This window comes from Anomaloglossus baeobatrachus, chromosome 4, assembly GCF_048569485.1.
Source record: "Anomaloglossus baeobatrachus isolate aAnoBae1 chromosome 4, aAnoBae1.hap1, whole genome shotgun sequence".
Taxonomy (NCBI): Eukaryota; Metazoa; Chordata; class Amphibia; order Anura; family Aromobatidae; genus Anomaloglossus; species Anomaloglossus baeobatrachus.
The window spans coordinates 629,493,740-629,509,174 of record NC_134356.1 but is presented as its reverse complement, the minus strand read 5'-3'; the positions used below and the strand labels follow the sequence as shown (position 1 = coordinate 629,509,174).

General features: G+C 47.3%; 2 protein-coding genes across 4 annotated transcripts in view; one reads left to right on the top strand and one right to left on the bottom strand.

The window, feature by feature from the left end:
• XAB2 (XPA binding protein 2) overlaps window positions 1-11,353 on the top strand; it is a 113,193-nt gene extending 101,840 nt beyond the window's left edge. The window contains exon 19 of the mRNA XM_075346366.1: window positions 11,010-11,353. Coding sequence (XP_075202481.1) covers window positions 11,010-11,071 — 62 coding nt within the window. The 3' untranslated portion in view covers window positions 11,072-11,353. The remainder of the gene's footprint in view (window positions 1-11,009) is intronic.
• Window positions 11,141-15,435, bottom strand: part of CAMSAP3 (calmodulin regulated spectrin associated protein family member 3) — a 169,219-nt gene continuing 164,924 nt past the window's right edge. For all 3 annotated transcript variants that reach the window (XM_075346362.1, XM_075346363.1, XM_075346364.1), the window contains one exon: window positions 11,141-13,496. In XM_075346362.1, the coding sequence (XP_075202477.1) occupies window positions 13,194-13,496 (303 nt within the window). In that variant the 3' untranslated portion in view covers window positions 11,141-13,193. The remainder of the gene's footprint in view (window positions 13,497-15,435) is intronic.

Below are 15,435 nucleotides of genomic sequence, written 5' to 3'. Positions count from 1 at the left end.
TTCTTCTTCAGCTTTTGCACTAAACTGGCTGGGACTGGCTCACCAGGGGGTGTATAAGCTCAGAGGGAGGAGCTACACTTTTAAGTGTAGTACTTTGTGTGTCCTCCGGAGGCAGAAGCTAAACACCCAAGGTCTGGGTCTCCCAATACGGAACTATAAGAAAAAGAATTTACGGTAAGTAAACAAAATTCTCTTTTTCTTTAACCTCTTAACGACCCATGACGTACTGGGTACGTCATGGATCGTGTGCCGGTAAGCCCTGCCCCCTGCAGGCGGCCGCGATCCGCGCACATATCAGCTGTTATCAACAGCTGACATGTGTGCCTGCTACCCGCGGGTGGAATCGCTTCCACCCGCGGCCATTAACCCCTTACATTTCGCTGCCAAAATCTGGCAGCGATATGTATATGGGCGCCGCCATGACAGTCACTTACCCCGCCCCCACTGGAAGTCACGTGACTTTCGGTGGTTGCCATGGTAGCACAGGGTCATGTGATGACGCCTGTAGCTAACATGACTCACTTCCTCTCAATGCCGGAATACAGCCGGCATTGAAAGTAAAGCAGCAAATCTGCAGTTCTCAGCTCTGTAGCTGAGATCTGCAAATAGTGCAGAGCGATCGGAATGCTGATCGCTATAGCCCCCTAGAGGCACTAGTAAAATAAAATAAAGTAAAAAAAGTTTTAAAAAAAATAAAAAAAACCTAAAAGTTCAAATCACCCCCTTTCACCCCATTGAAAATTAAAGGGTTAAAAAAATACAAAATACACACATTTGGTATCGCCACGTACAGAAATGCCCGATCTATCAAAATATAAAATCAATGAATCTGATCAGTAAACGACGTTGCGGCAAAAAAATGCCAAACGCCAAAATTACGTTTTTTGGTCGCCGCAAATTGTGCGCAAAATGCAATAACAGGCGATCAAAACGGAGCATGTGCGCAAAAATGGTACCGTTAAAAACGTCAGGTCGAGACGCAAAAAATAAGCCATCACTGAGCCTCAGATCCTGAAAAATGAGCGCTACGGGTTTTGGAAAATGGCGCAAAACGTGTGCCACGTTTTTTGGACAAGCGTGTGAATTTTTTTTAACCCCTTAGATACAAGTAAACCTATACATGTTTTGTGTCTACAAATTCGCACTGACCTGAGGCATCACATAGATATCTCAGTTTTACCATATAGTGAACACAGTGAATAAAATATCCCAAAAACTATTGTACGGTCATACTTTTTTTTGCAATTTTTCTGCACTTGGAATTTTTTTGCCGTTTTCCAGTACACTATATGGTAAAACTTATGGTTTCATTTAAAAGTACAACTCGTCCCGCAAAAAAAACAAGCGCTCATATGGCAAGATTGATGGAGAAATAAAAAAGTTACGCCTCTCGGAAGAAGGGGAACAAAAACGGAAAGTGCCTGGGGGCTGAAGGGGTTAAGAAGCTCCTACTCTACTATCATTACAGGTATTAATTGCACCTGTTTGAACTCATTACCTGTATAAAAGACACCTGTCCACCCAATCACACTCCAACTTCTCTACCATGGGCAAGACCTAAGAGCTGCCTAAGGACACCAGGGACAAAACTGTAGACCTGCACAAGGCTCTGATGAGCTACAGGATAATAGGCAAGCAGCTTGGTCAGAAAACAACTGTTCACACAATTATTAAAAACTGGAAGAAACACAAGATGACTGTCAATCTTACTCGGTCTGTGGCTCCATGAAAGATCTCACCTCATGAGCTAAGGATGATTCTGAAAAAAAGGGTCAGGAATCAGCCCAGAACTACATGGGAGGATCTGGGCAATGGCCTGAATAGAGCTAGGACCACAGTCTTAATTAGTTAGTAACACACTACACAGTCTTCGATTAAAATCCTGCATGGTACGCAAGATCACCCCTGCTCACGCCAGCACATTTAAAAAATCATACAATGTCACTTGCTGGAATTTATTTTTTTTTATTCTGTCTGTCACAGCTTAAGTGTACCTAGCATAAACATTACAGACCTTTCTGTTCTTTGTCGGTGGGAAAACTTGCAAAATTGGCAGTGTATCAAATACTTATTTTCCCCACTATATAATCTGTGCATTGTTGGTATATCATGTGCCTACATGTGTGGTTTAGGTCAAGATAGAGCACACTGCATGGAAAAATGGCAACAGCTGTATGTAAAGATACTGTCCATACTAGTGAGCCCCAATATTTTTGACAGACCCAGAGCCATAGACTAGTTGTGCAACGTTTGCCACCAAAATTAGTGGACGTGACAAACCCTGTTGTCTTTACGATTTGTTATCCTCTACAACATTTAATGGGAAGACTGTTCTGTCTTTTATGATTGGATGTCCTGAAACTAGTGTGAATAGACTCTATTATACAGTGTGTCCACCCATATCCTGTCCACCACCATTAACTTCAGAACAGCGGCAGCTATAGGCATAGAAGCGGTGTCTAGGTATAGTAAAATATCCATGCGCTACACAATGCAGCTACCTTGTGGAAACCGGAGTTAGCATTTTTATCTTGAAAATGGAACAAGATACAGAAAAAAGTGAATTAAAGTTGTAGGGCATCATCAATTCAATACGAATCGACACCTTGCAGAAATGCTATGATTAGAACGTGTAAAAACTCACAAGGCCGCGGACGTGAAGCGATACCTCAGAGACCTTCCTACAAGTCATTGGGTATGGTGGCTGCGTGGAGTGGCCTCCACGCTCACCTGACCTGACCCCATTGGACTTCTTTTTGTGAGGTCACATCAAACAGCAGGTGTATGTGACCCCTCCACAAACATTGCAGGACCTACGACGACGTATCACAGATGCTTGTGCAAACGTGTCACCTACCATATTGCACAACGTGCAGCGAGAAACAGTATGCTGTCCAGATGTGCATTGCGGCTGGGGAGGGGGGGGGGTTTCATATCATAGCATTTCTGTATGCAAGGTGTCAATTTGTATTGAATTGATAATGTCCTACAATTTTTTTAATTCACTTTTTTTTTTCTATCTTGTTCTGTTCTTGAGATAAAAATGCTAACTCCGTTGTTTTCCACCAGGTGGCGATATAGGTGGTTTCATTGCGTAGCGCATGGCTACTTTACTATACCTAGACACCACTTCTATGCCTATAGCTGCTGCTGTTCTCAAGTTAATGGCGGTGGACAGGATATGGGTAGACACACTGTATAATACCCCTTCATTCACATCTGTGTGCCTTTTAAGCAAAAGTAGCCAGAAAGTCTATTTTTGATCATAGATCAAATTAAAGTTTTGAAAAGTCGACAACAATACGAGAAAAGCAGATGCCCCATTAATACTGAAAATTGCAGAAGAATTCTTAAGTGTCTGAATGAAGCCTACCTCTGCTGAATAAACTGGAAATATGGGCAGTGTTTGTCCTTCATAACAGCTATAGTCAGAGCCTGACATTGTCAGTTTCCATTTGAGAAAAAAATATGGATAAACCCTCATAACATGAAGGTCATAGAAAGTTGACTAAAATGATACCTTTATCTCAGATCTGATGTCTTGGGTAAATTAATTTTTCTAGTAGCTGTTAAGATCTACAAGCTGGAAACTGATCTCCCTGAGAATCTGCCAGCAGGTTTTTGCTATGTAAGCTGAAGCCAGCATGCTGTAGGGGTTAAAAACAAAAAAAAAATCAACTGTCTCTTATTAGACTTTGCTGTTGTTTAAACTAAAGGCTTTATCACTTGGTGATTATCATTGCTAGGTCTAGCTGGCTCATGCAGGAGTCTGACACCTCACACTCAATGTACAATCTCTAGTGAGAGCCTGGTGTGGGTGGAGACAGCGCCATGCACTCAGCTACATGACTAAAAGCTAAAAATTCAGATATTAGAATGGCTGTAAGCAGTGATATACCATTGGATTAAAGAAAAACAAAACTCATTTCCTAAATCATACTGCTCTCAGATGAGGTAGCAAAAAAACCTCCTGCCAGATTCCCTTGACCTGAGCATGAAATAAAGTTACGTTAATTTCTTTTTCGCTCCTAATTGGGAGACCCAGACAGTGGGTGTATAGCTACTGCCTCTGGAGGCCGCACAAAGAACTACACTTAAAAGTGTAAGGCCCCTCCCCTTCTGGCTATACACCCTCCCGTAGGAGTACGGATTCCTCAGTTTTAGCTTTGTGCGCAGGAGGTCAGACACGCACGCATAGCTCCATTGTTTTTAGTCAGCAGCAGCTGCTGACTATGTCGGATGGAAGAAAAGAGGGCCCATACAGGGCTCCCAGCATGCTCCCTTCTCACCCCACTGTATGTCGGAGGTGTTTGTAAGGTTGAGGTACCCATTGCGGGTACGGCGGCAGGAGCCCACATGCTGATTCCTTCCCCATCCCTTTTTACAGGGCTCTGGGTGAAGTGGGATTTACTGGTCTCCAGGCACTGAGACCGTGCTCCATCTACAGCCCCTGGAGAAGATGCTGGATGGAGCGGAGTACATCAGGGACATGGCCCTGCTTCCTCAAGGTACTCTGTGTCCCCGTGCATTTGGCGCTCACACCGCAGCATGCTGGGTGTTGTAGTGCGCCGGGGACATCAGCGCTGCGGCGCTTGTGCCATGGCCTCATTCAGCTTCGCTGAAGCAGGCACACTTCTGGGAATCGGTCGCGCCGGCCGCTGGGACTGCGGCGCGGCTGGCACTTGTGGTGCGCCGGGGACTTCAGCGCGGGCCGCGCTTTTACGGCGGCCGCGCTGATAACTCGAGTCCCCGGCTTTTGCGGCCTGCTTCCGTTCGTTCCCGCCCCCAGACCTGCCAGTCAGGAGAGGGGCGGGACGCTGGTCAGTGCATCAGCGCCGAGGGCTGGAGTCGTTTTTACATACTCCAGCCCTCACAATCGGCACAGAGGGGACACTGTTTCCCGCACTTTTGTTTAGGAACTCCCACGGACCGCCCCTCTCCACAGACGCCGGCAGCCATTCCTGCTGACACGCTGAGCTGCAGAGGGGAGCCGGGGAGACCCAGACAAGGAATTCTGCGCCTCTTACCCGCTATTCAGCGGGCGGTAAGCAGCCCTCAGGGCTCACCCCCTCTTGTGCCAGTAGTATTCTTAGTATTTTGTTTCTACAAATACTTTGTATTGCATGGCGCTGGTCGCCCTTTGGCTATAGACTCTCTCACATTGCAGAGAGCCAGCAGCATGTCGTCCGTAAAACGCAAGGGTGCCAAGGCACAGACATTATATGCTTCCTGCACCGCATGTGGGACTTTTCTACCGGCAGGCTCCACGGACCCCCATTGTGTGCAGTGCTCGGCCCCTGCGGCGCTTGCACAGTCGGGACCTCTGCTGGACGTGACCCAGGGTGTACCACCTGTGAATGCTGTCCAGGTGACAGGAACTGAGTCTGCAGCTTTTGCTGACAGAATGGCTCTCACTATGTCACAAATTCTTGACACATTGCGAGCTAGGCCTGTACTTCAGGCCACGGACACTGTGCAATCATTGCCCCCTGGTCCCCCTCAGCTGAATTACCTCCAAGCTCCGGGACGGGCACATACACCTCAGGGTGAAGACTCTGACTCGGACGATGGCCCCGGGCAGCCTAAGCGGGCTCGCTATGACGGGCCTTCACATTCATCTCAATGGTCAGGATCCCAGCGAGATGAATCTATGGGTGATGAGGCGGACGTAACTGATCAGGATTCTGATCCTGGGACCGCTCTCAATCTAGATACACCAGATGGCGACGCCATAGTTAATGATCTTATATTTAACATCAATAAGATGTTAAATATTTCCCCACCAGCTCCTCTTGTAGAGGAGTCAGCTTCGCAGCACGAGAGAATCCATTTCAGATACCCTAAGCGTACATTAAGCACTTTTCTGGACCACGCTGACTTTAGAGACGCAATCCAGAAACCCCACGCTTATCCTGAAAGGCGTTTTTCTAAACGGCTTAAAGATACACGCTATCCTTTTCCCCCTGAGGTGGTCAAGGGTTGGACCCAGTGTCCAAAAGTGGATCCTCCAATTTCCAGGCTTGCAGCTAGATCCTTGGTTGCAGTTGAAGATGGAGCGGCACTTAAAGATGCCACTGACAGGCAGATGGAGCTCTGGCTGAAATCCATCTATGAAGCGATTGGAGCGTCGTTAGCGCCATCTTTTGCGGCCGTATGGGCACTCCAAGCTATCTCAGCCGGGCTTGCGCAAGTCGACTCAGTCACACGTGCATTTGCCCCGCAGGTAGCACCATTGACCTCGCAAATGGCGGCATTCGCGTCGTACGCGATTAATGCTGTTCTTGACGCTACAAGCCGCACGGCAGTGGCGTCAGCCAACTCCGTTGTTTTGCGTAGGGCCCTGTGGTTGAGACATTGGAAAGCAGATTCTCATTCCAAGAAGTGCTTAACCAATTTGCCTTTTTCTCGTGACCGATTGTTTGGAGAGCGTTTGGATGAAATCATCAAACACTCCAAGGGTAAGGACTCATCCTTACCGCAACACAGACAAAACAAACCCCAACAGAGGAAGGGTCAGTCTGGTTATCGGTCCTTTCGAGGACCGGGCAGGTCCCAATTCGCCTCGTCAAAAAAGACTCAAAAAGACCAGAGACGCTCAGATTCTTGGAGGTCTCAGTCACGCCCAAAAAGGACAGCCGGAGGAACCGTTGCCAAGACGGCGTCCTCCTGACTTGCAGTCTCCGATTCCCACACCCGCGGTCGGTGGGAGGCTTTCCCACTTTGGCGACATTTGGCTGTCACGCGTCAAAGACCGTTGGGTGAGGGATATTCTGTCTCACGGGTACAGGATAGAGTTCAGTTCTCGTCCGCCAACTCGTTTCTTCCAGAACTTCTCCACCACCAGACCGAGCCGATGCTCTGTTGCAGGCGGTGGCCGCTCTAAAGGCGGAAGGAGTGGTGACCTCCGTCCCTCTTCAGGAACAAGGTCACGGTTTTTACTCCAATCTGTTTGTGGTCCCAAAAAAGGACGGATCGTATCGACCCGTCCTGGATCTAAAGTTGCTCAACAGACACGTAAAAGTCAGGAGGTTCCGGATGGAATCCCTACGCTCCGTCATAGCCTCAATGTCTCAAGGAGATTTTCTAGCATCAATAGATATCAAAGATGCGTATCTCCACGTGCCGATTGCACCAGAGCATCAGCGTTTCCTACGCTTCGTCATACACGACGAACACCTGCAGTTCGTAGCGTTACCTTTCGGTCTGGCAACAGCCCCCCGGGTCTTCACCAAAGTCATGGCAGCAGTAGTAGCTGTTCTGCACTCGCAGGGTCACTCGGTCATCCCGTATCTAGACGACCTGCTTATAAAGGCACCCTCTCAAGAGGCATGCCAGCACAGTCTGAAGGTGGCACTAGACACTCTCCAGAGTTTCGGGTGGATTATCAACTTTCCAAAGTCTCATCTAACCCCGACCCAATCTCTGACTTATCTTGGCATGGAGTTCCATACTCTCTCAGCGATAGTGAAGCTTCCACTGGACAAGCAGTGCTCGCTACGGACTGGAGTGCAATCTCTCCTTCAGAGCCAGTCGCACTCACTGAGGCGCCTCATGCATTTCCTAGGAAAGATGGTAGCAGCAATGGAGGCAGTCCCGTTCGCGCAGTTTCATCTGCGCCCTCTACAATGGGACATTCTACGCCAATGGGATGGGAAATCGACGTCCCTCGACAGGACTGTCTCCCTCTCTCAGACTGCCAAGGACTCTCTGCGTTGGTGGCTTCTCCCCACCTCATTGTCACAGGGAAAGTCGTTCCTTCCCCCGTCCTGGGCAGTGGTCACGACGGATGCGAGCCTATCAGGGTGGGGAGCGGTGTTTCTCCACCACAGGGCTCAGGGGACGTGGACTCAGGAAGAGTCCACCCTGCAGATCAATGTTCTGGAAATCAGAGCAATCTATCTTGCCCTGCGAGCCTTCCAACAATGGCTGGAAGGCAAGCAGATTCGAATTCAGTCGGACAATTCCACGGCGGTGGCGTACATCAACCACCAAGGGGGAACACGCAGTCGCCAAGCTTTTCAAGAAGTCCAGCGGATTTTGACGTGGGTGGAAAGCAGAGCGTCCACCATATCCGCAGTTCACATCCCAGGCGTGGAAAACTGGGAAGCAGACTTTCTCAGTCGCCAGGGCATGGACGCAGGAGAATGGTCCCTTCACCCGGACGTGTTTCAGCAGATCTGTTGCCGCTGGGGGACGCCGGACGTCGATCTGATGGCGTCACGGCACAACAACAAGGTCCCAGTTTTCATGGCACGGTCTCACGATCACCGAGCACTGGCGGCAGACGCCTTGGTTCAGGATTGGTCGCAATTCCGACTCCCCTATGTGTTCCCACCTCTAGCATTGTTACCCAGAGTTCTCCGGAAAATCAGGTCCGACTGCCATCGAGCCATACTCGTCGCTCCAGATTGGCCAAGAAGGTCTTGGTACCCGGATCTGTGGCATCTCACGGTAGGCCAACCGTGGACACTACCAGACCGTCCAGATTTGCTGTCTCAAGGGCCGTTTTTCCATCTGAATTCTGCGGCCCTGAACCTGACTGTGTGGCCATTGAGTCCTGGATCCTAGCGGCCTCAGGTTTATCTCATGAAGTTGTTGCCACAATGAGACAGGCTAGAAAACCATCCTCAGCTAAGATCTATCACAGGACGTGGAAGATATTCTTAGCGTGGTGCTTGGCTCAAGGGTTTTCTCCCTGGCCATTTGCATTGCCAATTTTTCTTTCCTTCCTGCAGTCTGGGTTGGAAAAAGGTTTGTCGCTTAGCTCTCTTAAGGGTCAAGTCTCCGCGCTATCCGTATTCTTTCAGAAGCGCTTGGCACGGCTTTCTAAAGTACGCACGTTTCTCCAAGGAGTTCGTCATATCGTTCCTCCTTACAGACGGCCATTGGAACCCTGGGATCTGAACAAGGTTCTCATTGCTCTCCAGAAGCCGCCTTTCGAGCCTTTGAAAGAGGTTTCCCTTTCTCGGCTTTCACAAAAGGTAGTTTTTCTTGTGGCGGTCACGTCTCTTCGAAGAGTGTCCGAGCTAGCGGCGTTATCTTGCAAATCTCCCTTCCTGGTGTTTCACCAAGACAAGGTAGTACTGCGTCCAATTCCAGAGTTTTCTCCCAAGGTGGTTTCTTCCTTTCATCTCAATCAGGATATCACTTTGCCATCTTTGTGTCCGCATCCAGTTCACCAATTTGAAAAGGGTTTACATCTGTTGGACCTGGTGAGAGCACTCAGGATTTACATTTCTCGCACGCCGTCTCTACGCCGTTCTGATGCGCTCTTTGTCCTAGTCGCTGGTCAGCATAAGGGATCGCAAGCTTCCAAATCCACCCTGGCGCGGTGGATCAAGGAACCAATTCTTCACACATACCGTTCTGCTGGGCTTCCGATTCCATCTGGACTGAAGGCCCATTCTACCAGAGCCGTGGGTGCGTCCTGGGCATTGCGGCATCAGGCTACGGCTCAGCAAGTGTGCCAGGCGGCTACCTGGTCGAGTCTGCACACGTTTACCAAACACTATCAAGTGCATACCTACGCTTCGGCAGATGCCAGCCTAGGTAGACAGGTCCTTCAGGCGGCGGTGGCCCACCTGTAGGAAGAGGCTGTCTGACAGCCCGTTCATGTGGTATCTTTTTACCCACCCAGGGACTGCTTTTGGACGTCCCACTGTCTGGGTCTCCCAATTAGGAGCGAAAAAGAAGAAGGGAATTTTGTTTACTTACCGTAAATTCCTTTTCTTCTAGCTCCAATTGGGAGACCCAGCACCCGCCCTATTTGTTCTTAGGGTTTCGTTTTTCGGGTGCACATGTTGTTCATGTTGTTTCTTAAGTTCTCCGATCTTGTTATCGGATTGAATTTGTTTTTGAAACTGTTATTGGCTTTCCTCCTTCTTGCTTTGGTACTAAAACTGAGGAATCCGTACTCCTACGGGAGGGTGTATAGCCAGAAGGGGAGGGGCCTTACACTTTTAAGTGTAGTTCTTTGTGCGGCCTCCAGAGGCAGTAGCTATACACCCACTGTCTGGGTCTCCCAATTGGAGCTAGAAGAAAAGGAATTTACGGTAAGTAAACAAAATTCCCTTCTTCATCATCTGCATGAGTGGTCGTTGGCGCGGTATTTAAATTACCCGTGTTCCCATCCTTTTCCACATCATCTGAAGGGTAACTGCTGCCCCTGACATATTGCCTATGCCTATCACAACTCTACTTGGTGAGTAACCTACGTGCATTTCACCCTATATGTTTTTGGGGTAAGACCCTATTGTGCTCTTTTTCCACAGTTTATCTCCGAGATTCCCTTTAATGAAAGAGGGTCTGCTCTTAATGCAGAGCTGTGTGTGATTGTAATGAGACAAACGTTCACCTCTGCTGTACTGTGTTGGTTAAACACACACATCTGCATTGTTTCGACGGCAACGGAGTCCATCACACATACAGTACAGTTCATTTATTTACAGTGTAAGCGTGACACCATGTGGACACATGCGGGTAGTGCATGAGGCAGGCTGTTGCACTAACACTGTAAATAAATGAACTGTACTGTGTGTGACACGGATTCCGTTGCTGTCAAAGCAACGCAAATGTGAAACCGGCCTTACACAGTGCTGTATCCCTCTTACCCCATCCTAGTCGGTGAAGCAATATGAGAGGACAGCTGCAGCAACAAATGGGTTTGTAATGAGGAAAAGTTTAACTCTGCTGTACTGTGTAAGTTGTGACCTTACTGCAGAGCTGTGTGTGAATGAAAGCAAAGTGTCAGTCGTTACATGTCACACCAGTAATGTCCTTTTTTAATTTACAATAAGCTCTGGAGCTAGATTCTTAAGATCTATGGGCTGGAGACAGATCTTAACAGCTCACTTACATATTCCAGAGAAATACATGTTTTCCTTAACACCTCAGATTGATTCAGCTTCCTATGAGGTACATATAGATGGCTTAGGAGGATTTCCTTTGAAGCCATAGTATAGATGAGATCAACTAGTCACTGAACTGATTAATTTTGTTCTTTCCAACAGAGGTGCAGCTGGAGCAGAAGTCGGTCCCTTCTTCAGTTTTCTCTGGTCTTGCTGACGACTGAACCCAATCCCACAATCTTTCCCAACCCAATTTGAGGACCACAAAATAAAGACAAACGACAACATTTTCATTCTCTTTTGATTTGATTTTTTTTTTATATACAAATAATTGCAAAATCATTTAATATAGATATTTATAATAAATCTGTATGTATATTATAAATACATGTGGCGAGGCCGCTGGTCATCAGCTATGGAGTCCAGACTCGCTGAGACAGTGCCGCCTACAATTCATCCATGTTATCTGTAGTATGTTTATAAATAGTGTATGATGCATTGCTTGAGTTCCGTGGGGGTGTTGCTTTTTTACTCAGGGGTGGAGTCAACAATCAGGGGGTGGAGCTAACAGATTCTTCCCCCAAGGAGCCAAAATACCACATTTCTCTAGCCCCTTCATGAAATCAACCCTACAGCTACTGTATATGGCTAAGAAATGAAGTAGAGGGAACTTTTAGATTATTTTGGAAATAGCTGGATTGCTAAGGTTTCTGTTTTACTGATACGAGCCTGCCAATTGTATTACAAAGTGTGCTTGTGCAGAGCATAGTCACTCTTCCTGCAGTTTTATACAGTCATTGTTTGTGCTGACTCTAAGGACATAAGACTAAAAGCTAGAAAAATTAGGCCAGATAAAAAAAAAAAAAAAAAAAAGGCAAGTTACTTTAGGATGGTAGAAGAACCACAAGTATCAGCATTCTAGAAGTGGCAGGGTGCAACAGAATATCTAATAACTTATCAGTAGCCATAGCGTATGCCTACAAGAAAAGGGTAGGTTTCAGGGACTATAGTTACAAGTTATATTAACCAATTGAGTGGCAATGGCTCAGTGGGTACATGCACCAGGATTACAGACCTAATCCAGACAAGAGCACCACTTGGAAGCAGTTAGGTTACATATATATGTATAGATAGAGCCTGCGGCAAGCATCTGCCGTATTATTTTTGACCGAGATGATGCAGGCTTGTAAGCTTGTTGGAAAGTTAGTGTTCTGCCCCTTTAAGAAAGTTCACTAAGCTCATTTCTTTCCCACCACAATTATTACATATAAACAGCTTCCATCCAGGTTTCAGCCCAGATATTTAGAATATACAAATATCTACATTTAGTGTTTTTTTTTTTTTATATTTTCTTTTAGAGATCAAAGAAAAGGCAAAAGAGGTGCCAGCCAACTCATTCTTCACTTAGTGGCCAAAATATGATAAACACCACCGTTTCTTTGTCAGGCAGGGGCATCTAGGCTACTAGGATCCAGCCCCTGTAACTTAGGATTTCTTAAAACAAAGAATGTATTACCGAAAAAAAAGGGCGTTGTAGCCTACTGTTTTATAGAAAGAAAAAAAAATATTCCTTACAAGAAGTACTCCAAAGCATGTAGTCAGCAAGCACAAAGACAAGACAAGGGCAGTTCCTTGAGCAGATACATAGCACTCGACATGCGGCGCAACTGTGAACCATGAGGAGCCATGGCAGTGAGGATGGGCAGGTGATGGAGGCAAGGCGGTGGGTAGTCACCATGGAAGTAGTCCATGGTTGCATTACAAAAGGGACAGGCAGTGAATGGATGTGCTAAAAAAAGCAAAGGGCAGTAAACCAGTGCTCGAAGTAGCCATGCCGATATGAGATGACGCCAACACCAAGAGACTCTTAGTAGGAAGGGTGTCACCACAAGTGAACCAAAAATGAAAGACCAAGAATGGGGAAAAAAAAAAGCTCAGGCCAGATACATCTGCCATTCTGTAATAGTGTAAAGTGTTGAAGGCACCAATGCAAAAACTGGTGTTGACGACAATAGTGAAATAGGTGGCACCACATTTCTGGAAGGCACCAGCTTGGCACATAATCAAGAGCGAGAAGATGCAAGAACGTTGGGGTTTTTCTCCATGGACAGGTGGAAATTACTGGGCCTACATTCATAAATGTCATAGAACACCAGTCATCAGTTTAAGATCGAAGCCTATCCAACCTGTGAAGCATCAGAACGTCAAGAGAAGACCTATAGACAGTGATCTGGCCTACACTGTGGACTCTAGAGCCCTCACCGGTGTTCAAAGAAAGAGCAATGGTGACATTAAAAAGCGGCAAAAGTAAAATAGGACATAATCGAATAGATATTAAATTAGTATTCATTTCGGAGTGCCAGCTTTCTTGGGAGTAGTGGGCCTTTTGCTCTGCCAGAGATGACCTTGGATGGTAAAGGCGTCAACGCTCATGGACATGGTCTTGCTGGGTATCTGTGTAAATCGTTTGCGGTCCGAACTGTACTTGAAGATTTCTTCCACCATGGTCAGATTTATCGTTCGTGGACCGTAACCTGCCAGACGAGTAAGTTCATCAGTCTCAGATGAAAAGGTGTAAACGGCTCGAAACTGGCAACTACTGTCACGGAACAGGATGAGAAAATGGTTGGCTTGGCTCTTATCCATGTCCTAGAAAAAAGAAAGATTTTTAGTATTGGCCATGTCACACTTTAGCAACAGAACTAGCGTCAATGAGCCAAACCACTTAATAAAGCCACCACTTTGGATACCACCTTTTCTGCTTTTTATAGACGCTTACATCCATATATCTATAGAACTGATTTAAAGGGACACCTGTCAGGTTAGAAAATGCCATCTACCTGCAAACATAGCATAATCTGTAGATACATATCATTAAAATACTGAAAGTGCAGATACCAGGAGAAAAAGAGAATTTTGTTACTTACCGTAAATTCTTTTTCTTATTAGTTCCGTATTGGGAGACCCAGACCATGGGTGTTTAGCTTCTGCCTCCGGAGGAAACACAAAGTACTACACTTAAAAGTGTAGCTCCTCCCTCTGAGCTTATACACCCCCTGGTGAGCAGACCCAGCCAGTTTAGTGCAAAAGCTGAAGGAGAATAGCCACCCACAAGTAAAACAGAGCAAAAGCCGGAACAACCAGAGACTCTGTCAACGACAACAGCCGGTGATAACACGCGGAACAAGAAATTGCCAACAGGCAACAGGGAGGGTGCTGAGTCTCCCAATACGGAACCATAAGAAAAATAATTTACAGTAAGTAACAAAATTCTCTTTTTCTTTATCGTTCCTTTGGGAGACCCAGACATTGGGATGTCTCAAAGCAGTCCATGGGTGGGAAATAAACAGAAAACTAAGAAGTAGGCAGAACCTAACTTCACAAATGGGCGACAGCCGCCTGAAGGATGCGTCTGCCCAAGCTCGCATCTGCCGAAGCATGAGCATGCACTTGGTAGTGCTTCGAAAAGGTATGCAGGCTAGTCCAAGTGGCAGCCTGACAGACTTGTTGAGCCGTAGCCTGGTGCCTAAAAGCCCAAGAGGCACCGACTGCTCTGGTCGAGTCTGCCTTGATCCCCGGCGGGGGAGGCACCTGAGTACACTGGTAGGCGTCCGAAATGGTCGATCTAATCCAACGGGCTAAGGTCGGCTTAGAAGCAGAGAGGCCCTTGCGCCGGCCTGTGGTTAGCACAAAAAGAGAAGTACACCGCCTAAGAGCAGCGGTGCGAGACACATAGATCCGGAGAGCACGCACCAGATCCAGAGTATGCAACGCTTTTTCAAAGCGATGAACAGGAGCCGGACAAAAGGAAGGTAGGGTAATGTCCTGGTTAAGGTGGAAAGGAGAGACCACCTTAGGAAGAAAGTCCGGAGTCAGACGGAGAACCACCTTGTCTTGATGAAAAACCAAAAAAAAAGGTGACTCCGAAGAGAGCGCAGCCACATCAGAGACTCTCCTGAGGGAAGTTATGGCCACCAGAAAGGCCACTTTCTGTGAAAGACTGAACAAAGAAATCTCCCGAAGGCCGGTTTCACACATCCGGCTTTTTGCCGGATCCGGCGCTCTCCCATACAGTTAATACAGTACAATGACAGCGCAACAAGCGCCGGTCACATGCTGTCATGTGACCCGGAAGTTACAGCGCTGTCGTACTGTATTATCTGTACGGGAAAGCGCCAGATCCGGCAAAAAGCCGGATGTGTGAAACCGGCCTAAGAGGCTCAAGGGGGGGTTTCTGCAAAACCGTGAGAACCAAGTTAAGGTCCCAGGGATCCAAGGGCCGCCGGTAAGGCGGAATAATGTGAGACGCGCCTTGCATGAAGGTGCGAACCTGAGCCAGCCGAGCGAGACGCCGCTGGAACAGAACTGACAGAGCTGAGACTTGTCCCTTGAGAGAGTTGAGGGACAGTCCTAGCTGCAGACCGGACTGTAGAAAAGACAGAAGAGTCGGCAAGGAGGATGGCCGGCAGAGCGACACCAGGACAGGAAAATTTTCCAAGTCCTGTGATAGATCTTAGTGGAGGAAGACTTACGGGCCCGAGTCATAGTGGAGATGACTTCAGGAGGAATACCAGAAGCCGTCAAAATC